This window comes from Trachurus japonicus, chromosome 12 (assembly GCF_045865225.1).
Source record: "Trachurus japonicus isolate A0001 chromosome 12, Traja_1.0".
NCBI lineage: Eukaryota > Metazoa > Chordata > Actinopteri > Carangiformes > Carangidae > Trachurus > Trachurus japonicus.
Genome location: NC_140918.1, coordinates 20,810,471 through 20,837,684, shown reverse-complemented (window position 1 = coordinate 20,837,684; position 27,214 = coordinate 20,810,471). Strand labels below are relative to the sequence as shown.

The following is a 27,214-nucleotide window of genomic DNA, read 5'->3' as shown; positions in this document are numbered from 1 at the left end:
AATAGATAAGTAGATACGAACAATACAAGTGTGCTGCACTGAATGGCCCATGTCATTGCTGTACAGCTCGAGTGTTTGTGAGGCTAACAAATGCCGCAAATCAACATGTTTGTCAGCAGAACACAAACACCATGTATATCTGTGTGAACCGTCATTTTCTGGTACAATGTTTGGCTTAATTGACTGTTTGTGAGCGTGCCTCTACACAATGTCATGCAATTATGAATGAATGAGTGACAGATTTGTGCGGGTTGAAGAAAATACGAGGCACCACGGTAGAGGTAATGAGAAAATGGTTAAATCTAGACTCATTACTGTTATTATTGTATTCTGAGTGTGTTTTTCATAACGAGGATTTTACCTGGGCATGCTTGACTGAACAACTTCACTTCAGCGGTTCGAAGGGAACAATAATGGATTCTGTGATACATTATTTTAGCCAAATCAACCCCAAATTGATGCTCAGAATAAGAATGAGTGTCTCTGTGAAGGCATGTACACTGAGTTGACTCACCAGCTCCGATGATCCTCTCGATGGAGATGAAGGAGACGTCAATCTCCTGGGTAAATTCGTGCACCGCCTGGTTGGGATCTTCATAGGTGAGGGGGTCAATGTAGGTACGCACCCCTGGGAACTTAACTGCAGAGGCATATGCATGATGCCATTACCATTTAGATGTCATTCTAAGATGTTAGTATCTAGTCAGTCTTGTATCCAGACAGAGGCCAATGTATGCATACAAAACAACTTAATAGTATTAGTGAGCCTGATTCTCCATACCTAGACATTTTGTTACAGCATGTTTAATCAGTGAGACAATGGAATTTTCTATCAGTGTCTGTCATCTTATTTGTCACTAGTAAAATATAAAAATCTTTCTGAATAATTTAACAATTTGTCAAAGCAAATTTATATTATTTTGTAGATAACACTAAACTGATGAAATGTACCAAACTATCTATTTAATAAAGAAGATATGACTAAGTGAGGACAGGCAAATTTCAAAGTTAATCAACATCAAATTAACTTCCCAATATAAAGTCTGCAAAAAGAGTCTCAATTGTCTCTGAAACAAATCTATGTGAATGAAAGCAGAATTTATAAAAGATTTCAAGCACTAATCAACATAATTTCTGATGTTTTCTTATACGGTATTAACACAGAAGTCTTTACAGTTTCTATTCTAACATTGTTATGATTCACATAATTAGTCACTTAATTTGTTTTTCTTATGTGATTAAATACACCGAACCCCTGAGGTGTTTATGATTATTCTACAGTTCAAACATCACAACCTACTGAGAGTACTCATTCAAACTACTTCATCTTGACAAAATGCAACGATTCATCCCTTTAATTTATCCCTTAAAGAAGAAGTCACTTATTTGACAACATTTTTTTTTTTGGAATCTCTTCATTCGTGGTGTAAATCAGTATGGCAGATTGCCACACGTATTGGCACACTAAGTGTTTCTGCTAACTTCTCGACAGCTGATGTTTCTGTCAAGGTCGGCTCTGATGCCAACAGATGGATAGCGAAACTGTGGCCAAATATATAAAGCTGTCACAACCTATAAATCATCAGCGTCCTCTACCAACCTATCTGCCATAGAGAGGGTTTTGTAACTGTGTCAGTCAAAGAATAGCTCCCAGTACAAAAGACTGTCAGCGGCACTGGTTTCCCCACACATGCACGTGGCCCTACAGGGATGGACAAACTCGTAGAGACGTGGCCGCTGTCTGAACCCTCGACTGTACATGTAGTTTAAACTTTGGATGAACTCGCCCACACACACACACACACACACACACACACACACACACACACACAGTCAGATATACTATATATATCCACACTGACACACAAACAGAAAAGGTTTGGGCTTTCTAAACTTACTGTGACCATTGTGAAAGTGCATCTTCTCTTCTTCAGGATCCTGTTTCGCTTTGCTGTAGCCGCACCTCCTGAGAGGGAAGAGATCCAAACACATTACTGTCAGAGTCATGTCATGTTGCAAAGGCACCTTGTGTTTTTACAGCTACAATTGTAGTTGTAGGATTTTTTTAACATCAGAAAATATTCAGCTACAGAGGCGAATTGTCCTTAAAATGGTCTAGATTGCATTATTTAGCAACAAATGCATCATTTTTTAAATTTCTGGTACAAAGTAGCACAAAATATTGTATGGCCTTTTGCATTTTATCCATGGTTTATCTAAAAAGAGGCAAACGGTGACATTTACAAACAGACAAGAAAGGGTGACAGGGAGAGATCATGGTAAAGATAATATAGAATGGTCCAGACACGGTGAGGCAGACGGCAGCCAACACAACACACCATCACAGTTGGATTGAATAGCAAGATAAGCTTTTTTTTTTTTTTGCTAAGTTACATATCAAGGTTTTCAAAAAATACTGCTGAAAATGCTACAAAAAAAAACTACTACCAGTCTTTAAGATGAAAGCAGCGGACTGCAGTTTTCAAATAGTTTCATTTTCCAAGAAAGACCTTGTCAACAGATCAACTTTGACTTCTGACACAGGAGAAATCAGTCTTCTGCACTTTTTGATACAGGCCACGTCCACAATGAAATTTTTTTTTGTCAAGTTATTAGAAAAAGAAAAGGGTCATAAAAGAGAAATTCTTGAAACTGCTGCCTTGTCTATATCTGCGCCCTATACTATTCTCTTATATTACGTGACATGTGTCTGAACAAGTGTATTTGTGTTTCCCTTTATGACTAAAACATGTATTGAGCTCTATATTGTGTGGATGTGTGAGTATATATGTCACAGTGTATGGCTCTGGAAGCTCCTGTATGTCAATATTTATACATGGATGGAGCATCAGAGATAATCAGAGATAACCCAGATTAAACATGAGGATTGATTTTAAACCTGATCCTATATGAAAGCGCGCACACATACACAAACACACACTAGCAGCTACACACATGACAGAGCAGACAGATACCCACAGTCAAATTACTATGTTTTGAGCAATAAAAGCAACGATTTATATTCAACCTGTGCAACTAGGAGTCAATTTTTCAGTTTTCCATTTTTCAGTTCTCGAAGACGAACACACACACACACACAGACACACACGGGTCATGTCCAAGTCTTTCTCATCATGGTTCTCTGTAGGAAAGCCAGGCTTGGCTGGAGGGGTTTGGTATGGGCAGCTGGATCGTCAGGGGGAGGGGGGTCTGCCTGTAAGTGTGTATGTGTGTGTGTGGGGTAGCACGTGTGTGTGTGTGTGTGTGTGTGTGTGTGTGTGTGAGGGGGGTGTGTGTGCCTGAGGGTGTTTAGTTTTGCCGGATCTGTTGAGTCAAGAGGTTTGAACACGCTCAGTGCCCAGCCGGCCCTCTAACTTCCTGCATGTGTGTGTGTCTGTGTCAACTCATGCATACATGCATCAGTGCATATGTGTGTGTGTGTGTGTGTGTGTGGGGGGGGGGGTTGTGTGTGCGTGTCTAAATGTGCGCTGCATTTGGATGTCTATGTATGCTTGTGTAGTCTGGAGGGTGATGCAGGAGGAGGGGAGGTGGGAATACAGTGGATGGAGGGGGTTGTGGTGCTTGTGTCCCAAATCGACCACCGGAAAATTTGGCATTCCTCCATCTCTCCTCCCCCACACAAAACCAGTGATCCTCCATCCTCATCCCTGTTGTGTTAAACCAAACTCAGCACTGTCTCTTCCTGATTTGCCTTCTAATCCTGCTAAACCTCGGCACTGCACCCACCGTCTATTCATGTGATCTAGAACCACATGTTCACCATCTTTGCGAATGCATTTTTAATGAAGGTTGAAATAAATTACTAAAACGATGACCTAATGGTTAAGAGATGGTTCGGAAGCAAGAACGAGCAACAATATGTTTGTGTGGATGCATGAAGATGTGGATGCTGGCGTTACTACAAATGTGTAAATGAAGAGTTAAGGACAGACAACAGAACATGGATATGAATCTGAATTCACACTGGCTTTATGAGGCTGCCCTCAGCTTTGTTAATTACGGTTCAGTAAAAGGACATGGAGATACAGAATATAGCCTGTAATTAACTTAATAAGATACATTTCAGAGGGAATTGTGTTTAGCAGAGTGAAAATCAGGTCGAGATGAGCCCACCAAACTCATACAAATAGAAAAAAGCATCGACTACTTTACAGACATGAAACTGAATAATTTCCTCAACACATCAGTTCTTTTGACTGAATATTTGTACTCGTACTCAACATTAAGTGAAGGTCATAGGAGTCCAGAGGCCTTCAGGTAGCTACAACATGAATGTACCTTACAGTAGAGACCCAAATTTTGGTGAGAAACAGGGCATAGTTTCATTTTTTGCTTAGTTTTTTGCTAAGTGTTGCTTGTTCTACTTACAGTATCTAGTGTTAGCTGCTTACCAGTCTTGCCAAGAACTTCAGACATTATTGAATTTACAATATCAAAAGGTGTTATAAAACTGACTCTACTTCCTCATAGCAAAGTGGATCTCGGCAAATAAAGGAATGTAGTTTGATTTTGAAATCGTTAACTTTCTTCTACAATGGTAAATAAAAAGCTGCTAATGCTATTGGCTACGTTCGTACTCGTAGCGGGAGCAAGGACTCCTTTAAGGAAAATCCGCTGGCCCACATGTATCACCCCTAAAGCTACATTCCAAAAGGCATCCCGTAATAATGACCGATTACAAAACTCCAACTGCAACCCTAGGATGTAATCCCATAATGCTGCTGAACAACACTGGAATATATGGGTCAGAAGTGGGATTTGATATTTGTCATTTTTGTTGGTCAGCAAAGGGTCAGAGATGGATAAAGGGAAGTCCTCTGTCTACACAAACATAAATCCATGTGTATGCAGATGTCTGTTGTGCTTCTAAGAATAATAATAATAAAAATGGAATTTTAAAAATAAAATAAAATTTCAGTTTTACACAATGAACAGCCCGTTTCTTCAAAATCTCATGTACAGGATGGATCCTGTCTTTTTTAATGCAGCCAATTGTTATTCCCTTGTTTAAAGAAATTTAAAAAATCAGTCAAATAATAATGTTGGTCACTGCAAACATGAGATATTAATGTATGATTCAACAATTATAATGCAACAGTGTAAGTGTTGCATTGGTACTTCTGAATTGGGCTAAATCCAGGGGATGTAATTGGCGTCTTCACTCGTTTTCCTATTTTTACTTTATGTTGGCACAGTTGGTAGCATTCTGTGTCTATCCACCCACACTACCTTGTTCTCATCGGAGATGTGTATAGGCTTAGAGTATGCACCTGCATGTGTATTTATATCCTGTACATGTGTTCCTGGTTTCAGTTATGTTTCCTCAGGTGTGTATTTATTTCTTACCGTCCGCTGAGCAGGAATCCAGCTACCACTGCCAGTAGGACCAGCGCCAGTGTGACGGCCACCGCCACTATCAAAGCCTGAGCGCGCTCACTTGTGGCGGTTACTGCCAAACAAAAGGGGATAAATAAAGAGTTTGACACACACAGTGCAGTGTATGCGCACAGACTAAAAAAAAACACCTGGCATCTGTTGTTGAGGCAGCCTCCAAAAGCAGGTGGGAGTCACAAACAAGCTGAACTTTGTTGTATGTGTAATGCTCTCTCACTCTCTCAGGTGTACTCACAGTAAGGGCTGGTCTGGAATTCAAAACGCCGGCTAAATGCGCCGTAGCCTGCTGAGGTCCTGGCTCGCACCTGCAACACATCACACAGTACACATCACATCAGTATAAAATATCACATAATATGACATATGTTTAAATATATGATTATATTTAAATCAAACAAGTCTTTTATTTAACAGCTAGACTGTAAATTCTTTCACCTCTTTGAAACTCAAACTGTGCAATTTTTTTTAAATCACTCTTACATACCTATTTGGATGTTTTTTTAAATTCCATTATTATTTATCAGTGTATTTTTTATTCATATTTAACCTGGAAGATGTAGACGGAAGAAGGCTTCAGGCCCTCCACCACCATCTCAGTCTCCTTCGATTTTATTATAGTGTAACTGGAGTCTTGCTCCTGTAGTGAGAGAAAGAGAGAGAGGGTTACTGCAATTCAATCGCCTGCTTTACATATGTTTTGGTTTCCTTGATTAGACTGGTTTTGGTGCTGCAGTAATCATTCTGCCACCTTAAGCATCTCTGTGTGTGCTCACATTTTTCGCTATTCTTCTGCACATTTCTGTGGCTTAGCTACCTGTAGCGTGGTACATTGTGTGTGTGTGTCTCTGTGTGTGTGTGTGTGTAAGGATCAGTTTCCCAACTGTAACAACATCAGGTTTAAACGCAGCTAAATGCCCCCTCCATTAGCCAGAGGCCATTAGCTAACCACTGACCACAATCACTGCTCAGCTCTCCTGTATAGCTTTATTCTGACCTTCCCAGAAAAGAAGACATCAGAAGATCAAAGAGAGGAAAGAGGAAGGGCATGAGAACAACAATCTGAATGAAAGCATCACATTTCTCTATCTATTCAATTTCAACTTCGATTATAAAAAACAGCTATATCTCTGTTGCAGAGAGTCGAGTTAGGGGGAACTGATTTAAAAGGCATTTTTCAAACAAGGCAGGTTTGTTTGAAAAATGCTGGAAACATCATACAATAAAAAGGAGTAAAGCAAAAATCCACTGGTCGTTATCATGAAAAATCATCATATTCTTAAATGCACTGAGATTTTCAGCATCTTTGAGTCAGCCCTCTGGTACTAGTCAAAATGTGAAGCAATGGTATTGATGTAGCTTTTCAATACCATTAGATTAAAATAAATCCAAATGGTCATATATGATAACCATCATTATCACAAATAGCATGATTTACAGTTTGTTGACAGTAGGCAAATACAGTGTGGGTTATATATTGTTTACAGGAAACACAAATTGTATGAAAAATCTCTATGGCAAAACAAACAAACACTTTATAGATAGTGTACATGTTTTTTTCTCCTCTACCTTTTCAAAATACTTGATCTCATACTCCAGGATGATACCGTTGGGACGATCGGGCTCGGCCCAGGAAAGGGCAATGCTGCTCTTCTCCGTGTGACCTTTCCTCACCACACTCACTGGGGACGGTGCTGCACACACACATACGCACACAAAGATATAAATACAACACAATGCAGACACTTGCAACCAACTTGAAAAGAAGAAAAAGCTGCAGTTTTGTATGACGCAACACCGTGCAGATCTTTAGCTACAAACTATTTAACATGAACTCCTAATAAACAGTGAATTAGAGGAAAAATGACTGCTGTAAAGTCTGCTGGGTACAGTCAGCATCTATAAGATGATGCCTCTTCCTTTGATGTTTACACGCGAACAGCTAATTGTATTGCTTGCTGTGATTGTTGTACATTATGAAATATTAAAGTAGAGACACATCATCAAGGAAGAAAAAGATGGCAATGTGCAGAGGTGGTTTTCCACATTAGAATTCACACTGTTTGTTAGCATTGGTCTTTGCTGTTGTGTTATTTCTGTAATGCTGGGTAAGGAAAGAAAATAAAATAATAATCTGACATTTTCTGTTATATTTCCCCAGGGTTTCTGGTTTGGAATTCAAGTTTGTTTGTTCCCAAAGTTCCTCTGAGGTTGTTTGGCTTGGTCCACTCAGCTTTACCTCCATAAATCAGACTATTTTTGGTTCAAAGGCAGCTCTGCCTCTGAAAAAATGTCCGTGATATGGCAAAAAGGTGCATCTGCACCTACAGTAATCACACCATTGCTAGACTAGCTAGACATCCATGATCACTCCTTACATCTGACTTTAAGTATTTAGAGTACTAACGTCTACCTACGAATGCAGTGATAAAGCATCAAACAAAAAAGTTCCATACAGATTATATCACATACAGTTAAAATCACTAAATTCTTCATGTTTTGGTTGATGTTTGAAATATTAGCAGATTTCCAAAGCTGCAATACCTCAGTGAAGAAAACTTCATTTGATTTTGTGAAGTTTGTATTTTCATGAAAGGACTTCTTTTATAATTTATTCTGTAAATCATAAAGTCAAGTGAGCTTGGTTGTGTGAGTTTGAATCAATCACCGAACCACCCTGTTGTACCCTGAGCTCTTGGCCCATCTCTCTGAGGGACAGTTGGAGAGTCTCTGACACATAAAGAGCTTTTAACCAGGCAAAATGCTCCCTCAGGCAAGTCTGTGTGTGAGTGTAAGCTTCTACTGTGAATGCTAAACATCGTTTAGGTTTCAATAGCCTCAGCAGAACTCCACAGGGAATAAATCATCGCTACAAACACAGTAACTGTATCCTGAGTGGATGGTCGCACAGAAGTGTTATCTGCAACATCTTAAAAGCCTGAAACCAGAGACTGAATCACTCACACACATATACACACACACACACACACACACACACACACACACACACACGCGCACGCGCACGCACACACGCACACGCACACACACGCACACACACACACACACACACACACACACACACACACACACACACACACACACACACACACACACACACACACAACGCTTAAATGGTATAAAGGCTGGGATGTGATGATAAAAGTGAGCACCCCTTTTCCCAGCAGCTTAACGGGTAACAATACACCAAACTCTAAGTTTAAATCCTCCAAAAATGGCTGCAGTTTGCCATGCTATATTTAATTAAAAGTTTGAGGGTGTCACATGAGGTTCTGGAGATTGTAAAGCTCTCTAGTGTATGAATTCTGGGTTATATAAATGAACTTTATGTGACATTCCACGAGTGAAAAGATGTACATTTGAATGTGGGCCACAGCAATTAAATATTAGAACCAACTGATCTGTTTTTCTAATTAATAGTTGTCCATGCCAGGCACAAACAAAATTGTATACAGTCTACAAGGACAAAAAAAATAAAGAAAATCAGGGAGTGCTAGGTAAGAAACACTGTAACTCTGCTATTCTGTCTCTCAGTCTTGTTTTGTTAGTTATTCTGTACTTGAGGTTTTATTTTGTGACACACTCTAGCTATTTTGCTCTTGTTTTGATCTGGTAACTGTCCCTTTAAGAGAAGTGGATTTTGAGTTTGTTGACACACACTGCCATCTAGTAGCGTAAAACGGGAGCAGGAAGTGAGTTTGTATCGGCAGAGTATAGCCGAGTCTTCCTAACATGTCGTTCCTGTGTGAAGTCTGCTGTTTTCCTCACCTGTTGCGCTTGAGAAGGTCATAATCTGTAAGTTATGATTACGGACGTGTATTCGTGCTTTCATTTCATGTTATTACAGCCGATACGCTATTCTAATCAGTCAAAGCTACGTGTTATGAGTTAGCCTTTTGGTTGCTATTCAATACAGGATCTGTTGCTAACGTTAAGTACGTGAATTGGTTATTTTGCATATTGCAATAGTTTTGAATGTGAAATGTATATTTTTACACTGGAACTGAATGCTCTTTATTTTTCTGTTTCTGTTGTCACAGTTTTACAAGGAAAATGGTACACCAGTAAAGCTCAGAAGAATGCAAGTGACTCACGAGTGGTTACTGAAGCCATTTATGTTTAACTCGCTGCATAAGCTAAAGCACTCAGTTTAGCCGAGGGCAGAAGAGTAAAAAGATTATCTACGCATCGAGTGCATCGTCGGGGCCGGAGACTTTCCACGCCAGTGAAAGCAGACATGTCTACCCACGGAAACACCCCTCCGCTCTCCCAAATGGAAGTCAGGTCAAAGTGCAGCTCAGCTTCATCACGCCGGTCCGCAGCTAGCCTAGCTGCAGCAAAGGCACGAGCCGAGGCTGAAGCCGCCAGCACCAGAGCAGAGTACGCCAAACGCCAAATAGACATGGAGGTCGAAAAGGCACGCATCGAGATGGAGAAGACTCGGTTGGTGGCTACTATGAACGCCCTGAAGCAAGAGGGAGAGGCAAAGGCAGCGCTCGCAGCAGCTAAGGTCTTGGAGGCTGCCTTTCTGACCAAACAGAGTTTGTGGAGCCGCCAGAGAGGTTCCTGCTACAATAGACATGGCTGCCAGCCGCACTCAAGAATATGTAAACACTCACTTCCATAACGACACAACTATGGATGAGGACACAAAGCCTGATAAAAAGTGGGACATAAACAACACCAACAACGTCGGGCCAAGCACGCCAGCAGCAATGGCACATGCATGTGAGTACTCCCCCAGCTCTCCATGTATCAGACACCCCAAGCATCCACCATCCCATTCGTTCAGCCATATCAGAGCAGATTACACCCCAGCTCCATCTTCGCGTCAACAAACTGATGTATCAGACCTTGCTGTGCTCCTCTCACGTCGTGACCTCCTGACAGCGGGACTCACAGTGTTTGATAACAGGCCAGAAACCTACATAGCATGGAGATCTATGTTTCGCAACGCTACTGGAGATTTGACTTGAAATGCTGCGAAGAGCTTGATTTACTTACCAAATGGTGAGCGGTGAGTCTCTCCAGCATGCCCTGAGAATTAGAGCCGTCCACTGAGCAATCCAGAAGCAGGTCTTCAACGGTTTATGGCAAAGACTCGACAGAAATTATGGCTCACCAGAAGCCATCGAAGCTTCTCTGTTCAATCGCCTGGAAAGCTTTCCCAAAGCTGCTCATAAAGACAGTCACCTCCTGCAGGAGCTTGCAGATCTTCTCCAAGAGCTCGAAGCAGCAAAAAATGAAGGGTATCTACCAGGCCTCAGCTTTCTCGACACTTCAAGAGGAATAAACCCAATTGTGGAAAAGCTCCCAAGTGGCCTGCAGGAGGCGTGGGTCAGAGAAGGTTAGATATAAGAAAGATCATAAAGCTCACTACCGCCTTTCTCCTATTTTGTACAGTTTGTGAACAACCATGCTGAAATGAGGACAGACCCCAGCTTTATTCTGCAAAACTGCGGCACTGCACACATGAAAACAGAAAGGCTGCTGGTGAGACAAACACGCTTCAAAGTTCCCGTCACAACGAACAAAACACAGGTCGGTGCAACTAACAAAGAACCTCCCTCTCTTGACCCTAATAAACAGTGTCCAGTACACAAGAAGCCACATTCACTCACCAAATGTAGAGGGTTTAGAATGAAGACACTAGATGAGAGGAGGGGCCTACTAAAGGAGCTGTCAATCTGCTACAAGTGTCTCTCATCATCAACAGAACACAGGGCAAAAAACTGTAGAGCTGTTATTCACTGTGTAGAGTGCAACAGTGATTCAACATTTCCGCCATGCATGCTGGGCCACCCCCGTGGGCAGATGCAGGCCCTGACAACCTACCAGGGGCTCATGGCGGGAGCCGGATACCCTAAGCCCCACAGTGACCACATCCAGCTGTACTGAGGTGTGTGAGACAAGGACTACAGGGAAAAAAATAAAAGTAAAGTCTTGTTCAAAAATTTGCCTGGTATAATGTGTACCCCTGCTCAGCCCCCCATGAGAAAAGAAAAGTGTACGCAAATCTTAGATGATCAGAGTAACGCGTTCATTGGCCCGCTCCACCTTTTTTGATATGTTCAACCTACACAGTGAAGCCCTCCCATACACAATGAAAACATGCTCTGGAAACAGTGAACACACTAGGGCGCAGAGCTCACGGCTTTGCCATCGAGGGCATAAACAGAAAAGTGTCAATGTCACTACCCATACTTACAGAATTGTAATCAGATCCCAGACAACAGGAGTGAGATACCCACTCCTGAAGCTGCAGCTGCGCATCCTCACCTATCTCATGTAGCCACACAAATACCACCCCTTGATCCATCAGCCGACATCCTTCTCCTGCTGGGCCGAGATGTGATTCAGGCTCACAAGGTTCGCCGCCAGATAAACGGCCCAAACGAAGCACCTTACGCCCAACAGCTCGATCTCGGCTGGGTAATTATCGGAGATGTCTGCCTTTCAGGAGCACACAGACCCACAGTAAATTCCTACAAGACAAACATACTTGACAATGGCCGCCCCAGTTTTCTAGTTCCCTGTGAAAGCAGAATCTACACCAAGGGAAGGTTCACAGAAGACAAGCCTTTTTTGTGACAGCACGCAACCCCAAGATGAGCTGAGCAAATACATCTTTGAACAAACAGCAAATGATGACAAACTGGCACTCTCTGCAGAAGATGAGTCGTTTCTGAATGTTTATGCACAATGGGTTTGCTAAAGATGATGCAAATAACTGGGTGGCTCCCCTGCCGTTTCGTCATCCACGACAACGCTTACCTAACAACAGAGAGCAGGCTCTCAACCGCCTCATGTCACTACGCAAGACATTAAAGAGAAAAGCCAGAGATGAAAGGGCACTACGTGGAGTTTATGAAAAAAACATTCAACAAAGGACATTGCAGAAAGGGCTCCTCCGCTCAAACCCCACCAAGAATGTTGGTATCTCCCAAGCTTCGGGATTTACCATCCACAAAAACCAGGTAAAATCAGAATTGTCTTCGATTCAAGTGCTCAGTGTGGAAATGTGTCTCTCAATCAAGTGCTACTTAAAGGCCCAGATCTTAACAACAGTCTTGTAGGTGTGCTTGTCCGTTTCAGAGGCGAACCATATGCGGTTGATGGCTGACGTGGAGCAGATGTTTCACAACTTTATGGTCAGGGAAGACCATCGTGATTATCTGCGCTTTTTGTGGTTCCGCGATCACGACCTGGATGGAGAAGTGGACGAGTTTCGAATGGACAGTTCATGTGTTTGGAAACTGTCCATCCCCCTCAGTTGCCATTTATGGACTCAAGAGAACTGCTGTGGAGGGAGAGAGGGAGTACTGGCAGCGAGGTGAGGGGAGTTTATTGAGCGCCATTTTTTACGTAGATGATGGGCTAAAGTCGTTCGCCTCTGAGCATGAGGCAATCGACGTCCTGTGCAGAGCACAAAAAATGCTGGCTCAGTCTAACATCCGTCTCCACAAGATCTCGTCTAACAGTCCTGTAGTCACTAGTGCGTTCCCAGGTGAAGATCTAGCTACAGGTCTGCAGGGACTCGAGCTTGGACAGCATGCCCTCCCATGCAACGCAGCCTCGGACTGGCTGGAACTTGTCCACAGACCAGTTTTCATTTCAAGTGGAAATAAGTGACAAGCCCTTCACTAAACGTGGCGTACTATCGGTCATCAACAGTTTGTATGACCCACTTGGGTTCGCTGTGCCAGTCAGCATTGAGGGACGCTCCATTTTGAGAGAGATCTCCAAGGATATCAGTGAGTGGGATACTCCGCTACCAAAGGAAACAGGACAAGTTGGCAACAGTGGAAAGACTCTCTAAAGCACCTAGAACAGCTCAAGGTCTCCCGTATGTATACATCCATCTCACTGTCCAAAGCAAAAAGAAAAGAAATGCATGTTTTTTGTGATGCATCCACAAAGGCAGTCGGGGCAGTTGCCTATCTGAAAACTTACAGCTGCTGATGGGACACAGGGACGGGGGCTTTCTCATGGGGCAAAGCTAGACTGGCTCCGAAACCAGACATTACCATTCCAGGTTAGAGCTCTGTGCTGCCGTGCTGGCTGTAGAAGTTGCAGACATAGTCCAAGCAGAGCTTGATGCTACATTTTGATGAAGTAAACTTCTACACAGACTCCAAAGTAGTGCTGGCTACATTTTCAACGAAAAGAGACGCTTTTATGTGTATGTACACAACCGTGTGGAACGCATCAGGCGCTCCACTCAGGACCCACCAATGGCATTATGTGCCCACACATTTAAACCCAGCCGACCACGCCACACGTGGACTGCCTGCTGACCGTCTTTCCAGCTCTACATGGCTCAGCGGGGCCTCCCTTCCTTACTGACTCAGGCCAAGTAAAATACTGGAAGCGCCCTTTGAGCTCATCAGCCCCGAACAAGACACTGAACTGCGTCCAGAGGTTGTGTCTTGTGCTACCGCCCTGTCAAAAGGAACGCTCGGAGCTGCAAGGTTTGAAAGATTCTCTAGCTGGAGTCGTCTGTTAAAGGCCATCGCCAGGCTACTCCACATAGTCACATCCTTTAAAGCTGCACCCGAGAGCGCATGCCATGGATGGCACAAGTGTGACAAGAACATCACTGAAAGAACAACTCCAGCAGGCCAAAGCCATCATCATTCGTGGCAGTTCAAAGTGAGGTGTATGCAGATGACATCAGGCACATAGGAACGTGGTGAGTCTGTTCCCAAACAAAGCCCACTTAGCAAACTGAATCCAATCATGGACACTAACATGATTCTCCGGGTGGGAGGTCGGCTAACAAAAGCTAAACCTCACAGCACATGAAACACACCCCCATACTCATCCCCAGTAAACACCACGTTAACTCAGCTCATAATCACGCACTTTCATTCTCAAGTACGCCACCAGGGCAGACACTTTTCTGAAGGCGCAATCAGAGCTGCAGGTTTCTGGATAGTGGGTGGGGAAAAGAGCCATCAGCAGTGTTATCTTTTAACTGCGTTACATGTCGCAGATTAAGAGGCAAACGACAAGAACAGATCATGTCAGATCTGCCAGAGGACAGAATGTGCACAGACCCTCCTTTTACATGTGTAGGCCTTGATGTTTTTGGGCCCATGGCCCGTCACAGTCAGAAAAACACGTGGAAGTCAAGCAGAAGAAGCTAGAGGTGGGCTGTAATCTTCACATGTATGAGTATTCGTGCCATACACATTGAAGTAATAGAGTCAATGGACACTTCGTCGTTTATTAATGCACTGCGACGTTTTCTTTGCCATCAGGGGTGCTGCCAAGCTGCTCAGATCAGACTGTGGTACAAATTTTGTGAGCGCTTGCAGAGAACTTCAAATTGACAAGAGGGGTCTGTCACAATGACAAAATCAATACCTACCTCGGAGATAGTGGTTTGTGAGTGGCATTTTAATCCTCCACATGCCTCCCACATGGCTGGATCATGGGAGCGCATGATCGCGTCAGTCGGCGGATTCTAGATGCAATGCTGCTACAACATGGAAAGGCCAAGCTCACACATGAGGTGTTAGTGGACATTCATGTCGGAAGTCTCTGCTATAGTTAATGCAAGGCCACTCACAACAGTTTCACTGATTCAGAACACCCTGAGATTCTCACTCCTGCCATGCTGCTTCACGCAGAAAGTTGCCATGCCTGTATTCCCCCCAGGTCACTTTGACGACCGTGACCTGTTTAGAGCACAATGGAGACGTGTGTAACAGTACCTGGCCAATGTCTTCTGGGGACGATGGAAGAGGGAATACCTCAGTGGACTACAACCTCGTCGCAAGTGGAGAACACCCAAACCCAAACCTACAAATAGGAGATGTCGTCCTACTTAAAGATGGGCAAGAGAATAGGAAACGACTGGCCTCTTGGCGTTGTTGCAAAGACCTTTCCTAGCCAGGATGGAAGAGTGAGGAAGATCCAAGTCAAGATAGTCCGCAACGGCGAACAGAGACTGTACTTGAGACCTATCAGTGAAGTCATCCTGCTTGGTAGCGAAGGACCACACCTGAAAGACATGTCCTTTGAAAACAGTGGGTGTGGGTTAGATGTGACATCCTACTGATGTCAGACGGGAGTATTCTGTCTCTCAGTCTTGTTTTGTTAGTTATTCTGTACTTGAGGTTTTATTTTGTGACACCACTCTAGCTATTTTGCTCTTGTTTTTGATCTGGTAACTGTCCTTAAGAGAAGTGGATTTTGAGTTTGTTGACACACACTGCCATCTAGTAGCGTAAAACGGGAGCAGGAAGTGAGTTTGTATCGGCAGAGTATAGCCGAGTCTTCCTAACATGTCGTTCCTGTGTGAAGTCTGCTGTTTTCCTCACCTGTTGCGCTTGAGAAGGTCATAATCTGTAAGTTATGATTACGGACGTGTATTCGTGCTTTCATTTCATGTTATTACAGCCGATACGCTATTCTAATCAGTCAAAGCTACGTGTTATGAGTTAGCCTTTTGGTTGCTATTCAATACAGGATCTGTTGCTAACGTTAAGTACGTGAATTGGTTATTTTGCATATTGCAATAGTTTTGAATGTGAAATGTATATTTTTACACTGGAACTGAATGCTCTTTATTCTGTTTCTGTTGTCACAGTTTTACAAGGAAAATGGTACACCAGTAAAGCTCAGAAGAATGCAAGTGACTCACGAGTGGTTACTGAAGCCATTTATGTTTAACTCGCTGCATAAGCTAAAGCACTCAGTTTAGCCGAGGGCAGAAGATCTGCTGTTTCCATACATTTAACACAGGAGTCATTTGCTAATTTCCAACCGTTACTTCCCAGCCTCGACACTCTCTTTTCACCAAACATCACAGTCTCAAAACGTCCATACATGTATATATATAAGTATGACACCCAAAGTGGCACCCTTCACATCCCTTAACATTAGTTAACAATGCAACACCTTTTAGTGCCACATCTCAGCTGATGAGACTAAACAAACAAGTCTTTTAAAAATCTGACAGGTCTGAGAAACGCTGAGAGAGAATGGGAGGTGATGGAGAGGAGGGAAGGGGGTGTTGAAAGAAGAGGAGGTGGGGACTGAAAACAAGCGGATGGGTTGATAAAAATGGGAAAAAAAGTGAGATCAAATATGAGAGAGAAGGGGAGACATGGTGAAGGAGTGTAGACGGGGACCCAGCAACACTTTCATTTTAGGAACAGCGCCGTTCCTGGTTTTAAACACTTCCCGAGTGTGTTAAATCTGCTAATGAACACATATGTAACAGTAACACAGAGCACAGATGAGCATAAATGCCTGATAATGTACACTGCTTTGCCCGATTTGTCCACTGATCACAAAGGAGACAGAGAAGACAGAGTTGTTTAGCAGACGAGTGAGGCCCTTCAGTGTAGAGACCGCGGCCTCAGATAAGACCAATGCTCTCACTGTGTTGAACATAAGCTCCTCAGACCTCTATCTGTCGGAACCATCACCAAAATCAATACACGCCTTCAACTATCTGGTTTATTATCCTTTAACCACCCTCGGAGAATAACAGAGTTAGACCATGATGTAAGAGGAGGCAGAGAAAGGGAGGGAGAGAGAGAGAAAAGAGAGAGGAGGCAGATGGAGAGAAAGACGGCTATATTAAGGTTGTAAACTAGCAAAGCTTTTCCCATTTCTTTTGTTTGCAACTCATCATCCAGACCTGCCAGCTCTATTAACTGTCATTCTCAGCCTGTCCGACACTTTCAACAAGTGACAGTCGTTTGGCAGCCTATCAAGGACCAACATACAGTACAGTACAGCGTGATGCGTTCCTATCAGTTGAACAAACTCATATTTCAGTTTAGTTCATAAAAGCCGTGACAGGGAGAGTGTTGAAAGTACAGGGCGTCTCCATATACGGCCAAAGGCTATAGGGCGTGGACCGGGAACATGTCCAGCTGGGGATCTCTGTTGTTGCAGCACGTCTGCACTACATCTGTCTTCTCACTGATAAAGCTATAAAATTAATAATAAAATACCTATAAAACAAAAGACTTCAATCAGGTGGAGGGGAATCTTCTTATAATATAATTTCACTCTGGTCACCAGGGACAACATGATTGCTGCTCTTGTTGGGAATAAGGAAGAAGTCCTGTGCTTTTTGTTGTTTTCTTTTGCTGAACACCTGCTAAGTTGCAGTGCTCTTCATTCTTCTACATGACATATTGATGTTTCTTCTCACAGCTATCCAGGACTGTGAAACATCAACATCCTTTAACCCAAGGCCATTGACTGACACACTCAAAACATAAGATGTCACCAAACCCAAAAAATGAAGTCAACCACTTCCTGCCTTATTGTGCTCCATGATAACCTTCACATCTGTATCCTCTCTGCTCTGATCCACTATACATCCTTCCCTATTAGCTTCAGTGCCATTCGGGTCCAGTGTCTGAGCATAAAATAAAAGTAAGACCCACAGCCTGAGCGCCAGACTGTGCACTTTACCACCCACAATGTAATGTAGTACGATTCATTTGATTAATAGCCAACAACAGCTAAAAAAAAAACAATGTGTGGGAGCATTTAGTGTGTCGTTACCTCGCAGCGCTCCCACACTGTGAGCAACATTTAAAAAAACCCACAACTAAACGACCAGGAATATAGACATAATAGAGCTGAGCGACCACAGAAACACATTTAATGAGTGTATTTTCATAAAGCTTGGGCTGGATGTTATGGTTATTGACCAATAATTATCAATTCAAGCCCTCGCAGTGGTAAACCAGGAAATATTTAAAACATAGATGCCTTTGGACTGAAGGAAAGGCTCTGTAGTCAGTTTGGTGATTTATTTTTAATTTTTGAATGCATTTCTTCAATTTCATAGTGGTTTCTAGCGAGCCATCTCATCAAAATTATATGCACTGGAGTGAAAGGCAACATCAAAGCGGTGTAAAATACATGACTTGCTGTTTTAAGAACTGTTGCTGCACCAGACGCCGAGCGCTTTTGAACGCCCAGCCTTCTCTCAGCCTTCCCTCTTTCTTTTACCTATCACAACCTCTGCATCGTTTCTCTTCCACAGTTTGTCTTCTCTACCTCCTGTCCTGTTGTTCCGTCGTTCCCTTTCCTCCTTCTCGCCTGCCTTTCACCCTTTCCTCCTCACGAGTACCAACACTTCATTATTCAGCGGGGCTTCACAGGGACACTGTGAAATCACCTTTTTCACGGATCCCTTATCAAGTGTGACACTTCCCACACATCAAACGGCAGATCCTCTGACTCTTTCTCTCTGTCTCCGTCTATCTGAGCGTCCCCGTTGCCCCCGTCTCTCTGTACTTTTGTCTCGGTACCTCTTTGCCTTTTTTTTTTAACCCTCACAAGCAACCACATGGTCATAATACGCAGTCATGCACAACACAACACGTAAAAAGGCAAAAACAAAGATGCTTTCAATGCTGATCAAAGTCCCTATTGGGTAATTACATCTGCAATGCAGAGGCGAGTCCGGATCAGAGCATGTTAAGCCGCTCCTTACAATTATAGCTTCAGGATTATTGTTAAAATGATTATTCTCATCGCTTTGTTTCGATTTACATATATGACCTGCAGTGGTCTAAGTTCTCCCCACGCTGCAGTGAACACAACCTGATGGGAGAAACAGTCACATCAAGTAAATTAAGTTTGGTCTAAGTGCCACATCAAATAAACAGTGGTTGGTTAAATGTTGCATAAAGAAGCTGCAGCTTAGGGCCTCTTAGAGCAGCGGTTCCCAAACTTCTTGCACAAGGAGTCCTTAAAATGAAGCAACTGTCTCATCAAACCTGTTGTGACATGTTTCATATGTCAGTGATTAACAGAGTGTGCTCCTGTTCTCACATTATTTCAGCCAAAAAGAGTTTTGGAGGCCTAAAGAGAGAGATAACTATCAAGTGCTGGAAAGATTTGGGAAAAAATAGCAAACAATAAATTGACAGTATTTTTCCTTCGTTGTGTGAGCGAATGCTTCATACTTTATAGAAATACCCTAATTACTTTAATTAAAGCATAGACTTTTATTGATGAAACATTTAGATTTGTTTAAATGCCTATTGAAATCTTCAGGATCTTCTTTAATTTGAATTGAAGATAACAAAGATTTACAGTCTTGCAGCTGTGGTTACATACTGAACTACTTCACTGCATGTCCTTGTGTATATATTGTATACAATATTTAGAGTTCACTGCGATGACTGTAATTTGAATATTTAACACATTTGAATGTGAGCACTCATGCTGGCACATATGTGCTGAAATCTGTACTCCAGACGTATTGAACAGCTAACCATCACTACTCTTCCATCTGCTTCACAACTTGTAAATCCTCCAAGAATTACCATTAGTTTTCCTGTCACATTTTTTTCCCCCCACTGAATTGATGCATTGGCTTCAAGTCTTTAATGACTACAGGCGGAGAGGAGGTCATGTGGATGTTTGTCCTGGTTGTTGATCAACATTTTCTAGCCTAATCATCACCTCCATGATTAAGCTGTAAATGTATCATCCTGATGGTTCATATTAGAAATCTACTACATCTATCGTGTCTTAGTCCATCTTGGAGGAGGGAATCCTCTTTAGTTGCTCTTGAGTTTTTTTCCCCCAATGTTTTACCCTGTTTAAGGATTTTGAATTCAGGGTAAATTTGGGATCTGTGTTATAAATGTAATCTGATTTGCTGCTCTAGATGAGTCATACATTTTTCAAGAAAACTCAAGTGATTTTAGAGATAAATGAAAAAGAGAAAGACAAATTGACCCCACTACCCCCCCCCTCCCTTAATTAAGCCATTTAAAGTCATCAGTAGCTCATCTGCAGAATTCAAATTAGTCAGAAATAAATGAAGCTATTAACTAAGCATGCTGCTTAAAAGTTGCTTTTACAGTCAATGCTCCAACATCCTGTTTAAAGCAGAAGTAAGTGGTCCGGTCGTTTTCGCTAATGCTGCGTTCCAGGCAGGCTTTTGGAATCGTAAATTACAGCTTCAAGTCACAACTTACGACTTTGTAGCGTTCCAGGCAACCCACTCGTGTTTCTCCGACCTGTTTTACCGGTGAAAGTCACTATAACGGCCACTCGTAACTTCCGACCGGTGAACTCGTACCAGATCGAACTGGTACGACTTCACGGTCGGAAAAATACGAGTTTCCTTGAACGCACCATAACAGTCCTCGTCGCTACGTCGCCACATTCACGGCATCCCTTGGCTGCACACACAGCCCTGCATGCCGTTCTCTCTCCTCATTGGATAAAAACTGTAGGATACGAGAAATGTTTTCTCCTCGGCTCAGAGCAGAGCAGAGTGACTGACAGACCCGTGTTTCAGACCAAACACTCTATGTAAGTGATTGCTGTTGGAAGATATAACTATTTAAGACTTATATTAACACAAATATATCACTTACTTCTGCTTTAATAAATCTTATATCTCTTTTTTTAAATTCTACATTGTGTGGATTTGATTGATTTAACCCTAACATGTGCCACAATTGTGAGTTAAAATAAAAACATGCCCTCGTGCAGCGCATGCCACATCCATGCCAAAGAGCAGTGCATTTTTATCTGCCTGCGCCTCTGCCAGTCTTGTGTAATCTATCGTAATCCCTAATCTCCACTTGGTCCAGTGACTGTCTAATTTTAATCCAGCTACAACTCCAATAAACTGAATGTGAGTTGTGTAGTCTGGTGTAATCCACTCAGTCTGCTGACAGCAACAGTGACAACACAATTGAACGACCGTCAGCAACTGTCAGACAACCATCTGCCTCTCTCTCTCTCTCTCTTTTTGCCTGCCTTTCTCTCCCCTACACAAACAGTACCCGTACTATTACTACTCCTACTGTAGTACTACGACGACTTCCCACTATTCCTTGACTGCCAGTGAACCATCTGTTCAACAAAATCAGAACAAACGCACTCCTTCAAAACTGTTTTTCCTCTAGCTTTCCCTCCAGATGGAAGCCTTGGGGAGGACTGCATTAATCTCAATTTTTTTTCTCATTTCATTAAACTGTGCGCTACCCATTTCATTACAAGCAAATAAAATAAAACTACACAAGCACATACCTCCTGTAAAATATAGACATGGGCTCCCACAGCAGATATGAACCCTAATCTCCATTTAAAGAGAAGCTAACAAAGCATCCCATATTTACAGCTATGGTCTGTAGTGGGCTCTTTCATTGTCCAATATTAGAGTGGTCTTTTATGTTTGGCCACTGTGAGGCTCACTTTGGTGCTGCTGGTTTAGTGCCACGGTCAAGTATAATCATAGTTTCTCACACAGAACAGCTACAAGTGCAAAAAAAGACAGAAAAAGCTTTTTATTTCTTTTTCTGTTTCTTCTTCTTAGTAAAATATTAAGTATAAATAGTCAAATATAAAACCACAAAAATCTAAATGCAAACTTGTATGTTTTCAGCCTGACTCATCACCAATTAGCATGCAGAACACCTGCTACCACACAAGACATCCGTCACACATCAGCCTGAAAATCAAGAGCTTTCTTTGTGCCACAGATTCCTGCAAAATTTCTGGAAATCTTGTTGATGAAGAGTACAATCTAATTGGGGCGACCTAAAAAAACAAACATTTTTTTTACTGAGCAATGCTCCTTAATACAGCCATACAATCTGATCATCTGGTGTCTTTTCTATAAAACCCAAATATCCGCGCCTGGTGTCTAGGGTGCAGGTTGGTCTGTGGCTGTTTCAATAAGGAGGAAAAAAAACAGTTGTGACAAAATGGTGATGATTCTGTTGGGAAATTCAGAATAGGCTTGGGTAGTATAAGGGGAAAAACAGCAGTGACAGGACAGCTGTGGGGCTGATTGGAGCACACATAGGGAGGCTGATTGTTAAAAAAAAGAAAGAAAGAGAGAAACTGAAGCGTATTGTCGTTTTTGTGACAGATCTGGTGCAACATACCTGCCTGATTGGTTGTCACATTAAGTGACACATACTGCTTGGCGTGGTCTTTGGCCAGCTCTGACACCCCGTTGACAGCCTCCAGCAGGAAGCTGTAGTTGGTGTGCGACTGGAGGTCGGCCACCATCACTGAGGTGTTTGACAGGCCGACGCGGCGTGGCAGGAAACGCACATTGGGGCCACATTCTTCCAAGCCCCTTCCGTCTGGTAAAACCTGTCGGCACAGGATGTTGTAGCGCACATCCTTCCTGCCGCCCGTCTCCATGGGGACGGACCACTCCAAGAAGACGCTGGTCTCGTTGACATTGGAGATGGCGTTACGTGGACCAGAAGGAGGGCCTGAAAGAGATGGAGATTAAATGAAGAAAAACAAATACATGTAGTGATGACATTGAGGAATTTGGTGAATAATAAAAGAGATATCCTCACGTGTGCAGGCCATATTTGAAGGGTCTGAGTCTATCTTGTAGTATCCATCCTCACAGCTGCAAGAAGTGGCTCCCATCTGCCTGGCCACGCTGTGAGGGGGGCATTTACTGCAGGCCACAGACTCCAGCAGCGAGCGGTAAAATCCCACTTTGCAGACTGAACGGAGGGGAGGAGAGCGTGGATGGGGGTTGGATAGAGAAGAGATGAGATGATAAGAGTCGACGTAGAAAGAGGAAAGGGAAGGGGGTCATGAAAAGGGAGGTAAAAAAAAGTGGGGGAGAGAGAAAGCAGGACAGCATGGTTACTTCCCTTAAAAAAAAAAAAAGGAGGTCAACATCACAGCGGTAGAAAAATTTCCCTGGGCGGTTGTGGTTGTTTTGAGGTTCCTCATCAGAGATACGACTGTAGAGTTGGAATTAAAAGAAATATTTGCTGCCTAGTTTTTGTCGCACATTTGTATTTTTCTCTTGCTTCTTTTGAAGTCTGATTTCTTCTTTTATCCCTCTTGGGATTATTTCTTTTATCCAACCAGTACAACCCTGCTCTCTTTTTAGTGTTTCCTTATCTCAGCCAAAGGAATAAAAAAACAAAAGCAAAAAAAAAAAAACTTCTTCCTGTTTTGGGGTTTTCCTTCTTATTCATACACAGTCTTCAAGTCATTTCAGTGATCTGTAACCAGCACCTGATTGAGAGTTTGCACTTGTATCCATACAAGATTGTACCTGCATAGCGACATATGTGCATCACCATATACAAACAAATACATAAAACAACCACAGAGATGGACGCAATCTGTCTTTCACACACACACAAACACAGACTCGGATGGCTGATCTAAGTGGGGCAGGTAGACAGGAGGGTGACGCACTCGGAATGTTAACGCCGGGAACACATCAACAACCTCTGTCGCCATGGTTGCGCCCCCAAGCCAACCAATCACTTACTTATCACAGCATCATTTTCGTCCTGCATTTGCTGTTGCACTCAGACAGATACAAACCGACACATGCAATAGGGGATAATGGGATATTGGACTTTTGATAAGCACAGATCCATAGAGTGTCGAGTCCTAGGACAAATTTGTGTTTCATTTATTGTTAAGGAGATGACAGGTGAGGAGAGAAATAATGGATAAGAGGGGAACGAGGCAAGGATGCCAGAGAGTAGACAACAAAAGAAAGAAGCTGTGTTATGTCTGTGTTTGTCCTCTAAGGGTTCCAAGGTTTCCGCCAACTGTTTCCTACCATTGCTGCGGTAAATCCCATTCCAAACTGCAGCTGTGATTAAGACCCACATAATTAAACTTTAGGTAAGAGGACAGGGGGATGAAGAACAGGGATAGAGAAAAATATGGGATGGTAAAAAAAAAGAAAAGAAAAGAAGATAAGATGGGAGAAGGAGAGAAAGCAAAGTTTCCGAGGCGAGATGTGGGGAGAGGACGAAACAAAGGGAGAGAAAGGAGGGGAAGATTTTACGCGTGTGTGTGTGTGTTATGCGTTTGTGTGTGTTTCAGGCATTAGGCGGCGGTGGCTCTGATTCACCTTGACGGAACCTTGGCCCGTTGTCATGGAACATTAGGTCTGAAAAATTCTCCCTCTGCCCTGGATCGCTCTGTGTCTCACCTCTGCTTCACACACACACACAGACACACACAGACACGCACAGGAAGCTGCACATGAACACACTTGGCATGTAGGATGCCACACAATTATGCCACCTAATTATGAGTTGAGGCTCAAGACATTGCTTTTGAGGCATCCATGAATCTGGCCTAGTTTTGACTGAGTAGACTAAAACATCTGATGACATAATTCATGCTCAGCAGAGCACAGACACTAATGTATGCCTTTAGGGTTTATTTTATTCAGAGGTGACAAGACGGTAAAAAATGCTTTTATTCCACTGTTTCAATTTGTTGGTTCATTTTTATTATGAGTGGATACATGCAGAAATTAGGATCCACATTGATGTTTGCTAACTGTAACCAATGTTTTGTAATGAATTCCCAATGGCTGCATTGTACCCGTTGCAGACTATAACGATGCACTCGTACCTTATCACACTCTACATGTGGGTTCAGCATTCAGGGCAGTAGGACACACCTGATCCTTTGTCTGCTTCACACATACAGACGCACACACACACACGCATGCACATTTTCTGGTTGCATTCAGATTTATTGCCGTTGTCTGGCGTCTAGCTCTCCTTGTCTTCATCCTCCAAACCCCCACGGCCAAATCAATAAAAATGGGGTGGCAGCTCATTTCACATATACAGACACACATGCACACACGCACACAGTGAAGTATAGCAGAGAGCGGCAGAGAGGCGAGAAGAAGTATTGGCGAATAAAAAACTGCTTTGAGTGTATTAATAACTTCAGATAGTACATTCAGATATCGTGCCATTGTAACTGTAATTGCTTTTATTTTTTTTCTATCTATCTTTTTATTTTTGGTGCTGAGCTCTCTACCGCCTGGTGCGTCTCTGCTGCACTCCCCAAAGATCACCCGTCAATCAAACAGTATGGTGTGGGCACAGTGTGGTACTATAATGGCTCCTTACTTAGATTTCCTGTTGATCAAGTTTTGGGTTTGTATATATATTTTTTGTGTTATTTGCACGTTGGCCACAGACACTGCCAACTGTCAGTGCTGCACTACTCTAGCTTTTCTGTTTACTCCACACAAACTTGGAACACATCAGATACTGTTCACTCACTAAATGGGGATTTTTTTGAAAGGGAAAGGGCATTTTCTGGCATTTGGAATATGTAAAATAAAACATAATTTATTAGAGCTGGAAAAATCTTGCTGTAACATTGGTAGCGATACAGAGAATGAGCAACAAACAGACATTTGCATAGGCATTAGCTGAAAATGTGGTGTCAAAGATTAGATGAGGCGTTTTGATTCAATTAAAATAATGCATAGGAATGTCTCCCCCCTGGAAGTTGCAAATGATTATGAAAATGATATAAACATTTGCAATTAAAATGTGCAAATTGGTGCGAACGAAGAAAAAAAGCCACTTTAATGAAAGTAAATTCCAGTTGACTAATAAGCACCAACGGAGTAGATGGAAAGGTGTTTATCATTGTTAATTCTAGCTCATTTCCATCTAGGGTAAATAGATTATCCATGCTCCATGCGCTACATGCATGCTCAACAGGCAAAGTGAACACGGAGAACATGTGTGGAAATTAGCTACATGCATGTATTGTAAGATATGGCATGGCAGCATGAGTGAAAATGACTACTTAGTTGTATCATGTTGCGTTTTTGACTGTTGTTGCCTAATTATGTGTCTAAGGATATTACCGCAAGCAAGCAAAAGGGGGCATGAAGGTCACTGCAGCCAGTAAAAGGCTGAAACTGGGATAAAGCGATTAAAATGTCACAGAGAGGAAATAAGAACATGTGTGTTCAGTGTGGGGATCCAAGAGCAAACCACAACTTGAGGGCAGCCTGTAAGTCCGATGTGGTATGGCTGTCGGGACCAAAATGAAGAAGCATGTTGGCTGAATGTCATTTAAATGCCAACCGAATTATAGACATGGGAATTAGTGATTGTTGCTTTAATTTGAACTTTATTACCACAGTGAAGCTAGACCTATTTGAGGATATTATACAGCCAAAACATTTAAGCTAGTTTTAATGTTCTGGATTGATATTGCTATATTGATATGATATTGGCCATGTTAGTGGTATGGGTCATGTGGTGGTGATATTCCATCGTGTTTAATTAAATGTTAGCATGCTAAAATGCTAAACCAAAGAGGGAACATGATAAGTATCACCTGCTAAACATGTTTTATTGAGTCACTCGGAGTATGTTAGCATAAAAATGTCAGCATTTAGCTTCAAGTCCAGCCTGCAGAGCTGCTAGCAAGGTTGTAGATTCTTAGTCTTATTTCAAGATTAAACAATGAACAGGCTGTCAGTCATATAAACTGTAAATATGATCAAATAACCGCTCTCGATGGACAATTTCCAAATTTCATGCAAATTCATGCAAAACCATCAATCTGAATGTTTTGGCCAAGGGTGAGCTTTAACTGCTACCAAACACTACAACTTTTAATCACACACAGATATCCTCACTTAATGACATTATACAAGTTATTTTTAAACATACCGGTAGTAATTCATATTCAGTGTATAATTTCTAGATTTAATTTAAAAATCATTCTTCGTCATTAGTCTCATTAGATGCTCTCCAAAGAAGGACGGGTGTGCGGTTAGATCTGTGGATCAGGTGCTTCAATGGTTTAATTGTCTTGAAGGGGCACACCCACTCATGAATACGTCGTTATAACCGATTGCACACACACATACACACACACACACACACACACACACACACAGACACTCAACCACACACACATACTTCCTGTGGCGAGATTAGTTATGGTCATGGCTGGCTGACTGAAAGGGCTCATTCCTCATTGTGAA

At 42.4% G+C, this 27,214-nt stretch overlaps 1 protein-coding gene across 1 annotated transcript in view; it reads right to left on the bottom strand.

Moving 5' to 3' along the window:
* Positions 1 to 27,214, bottom strand: part of epha5 (EPH receptor A5) — a 79,965-nt gene that overhangs the window by 20,940 nt on the left and 31,811 nt on the right. The window contains exons 4-11 of the mRNA XM_085793821.1: positions 22,761 to 22,916; positions 22,332 to 22,670; positions 6,982 to 7,106; positions 5,963 to 6,052; positions 5,651 to 5,720; positions 5,368 to 5,470; positions 1,899 to 1,966; positions 515 to 640 (exon numbers count right to left, since the gene is read on the bottom strand). Coding sequence (XP_085649947.1) covers positions 515 to 640; positions 1,899 to 1,966; positions 5,368 to 5,470; positions 5,651 to 5,720; positions 5,963 to 6,052; positions 6,982 to 7,106; positions 22,332 to 22,670; positions 22,761 to 22,916 — 1,077 coding nt within the window. The remainder of the gene's footprint in view (positions 1 to 514; positions 641 to 1,898; positions 1,967 to 5,367; positions 5,471 to 5,650; positions 5,721 to 5,962; positions 6,053 to 6,981; positions 7,107 to 22,331; positions 22,671 to 22,760; positions 22,917 to 27,214) is intronic.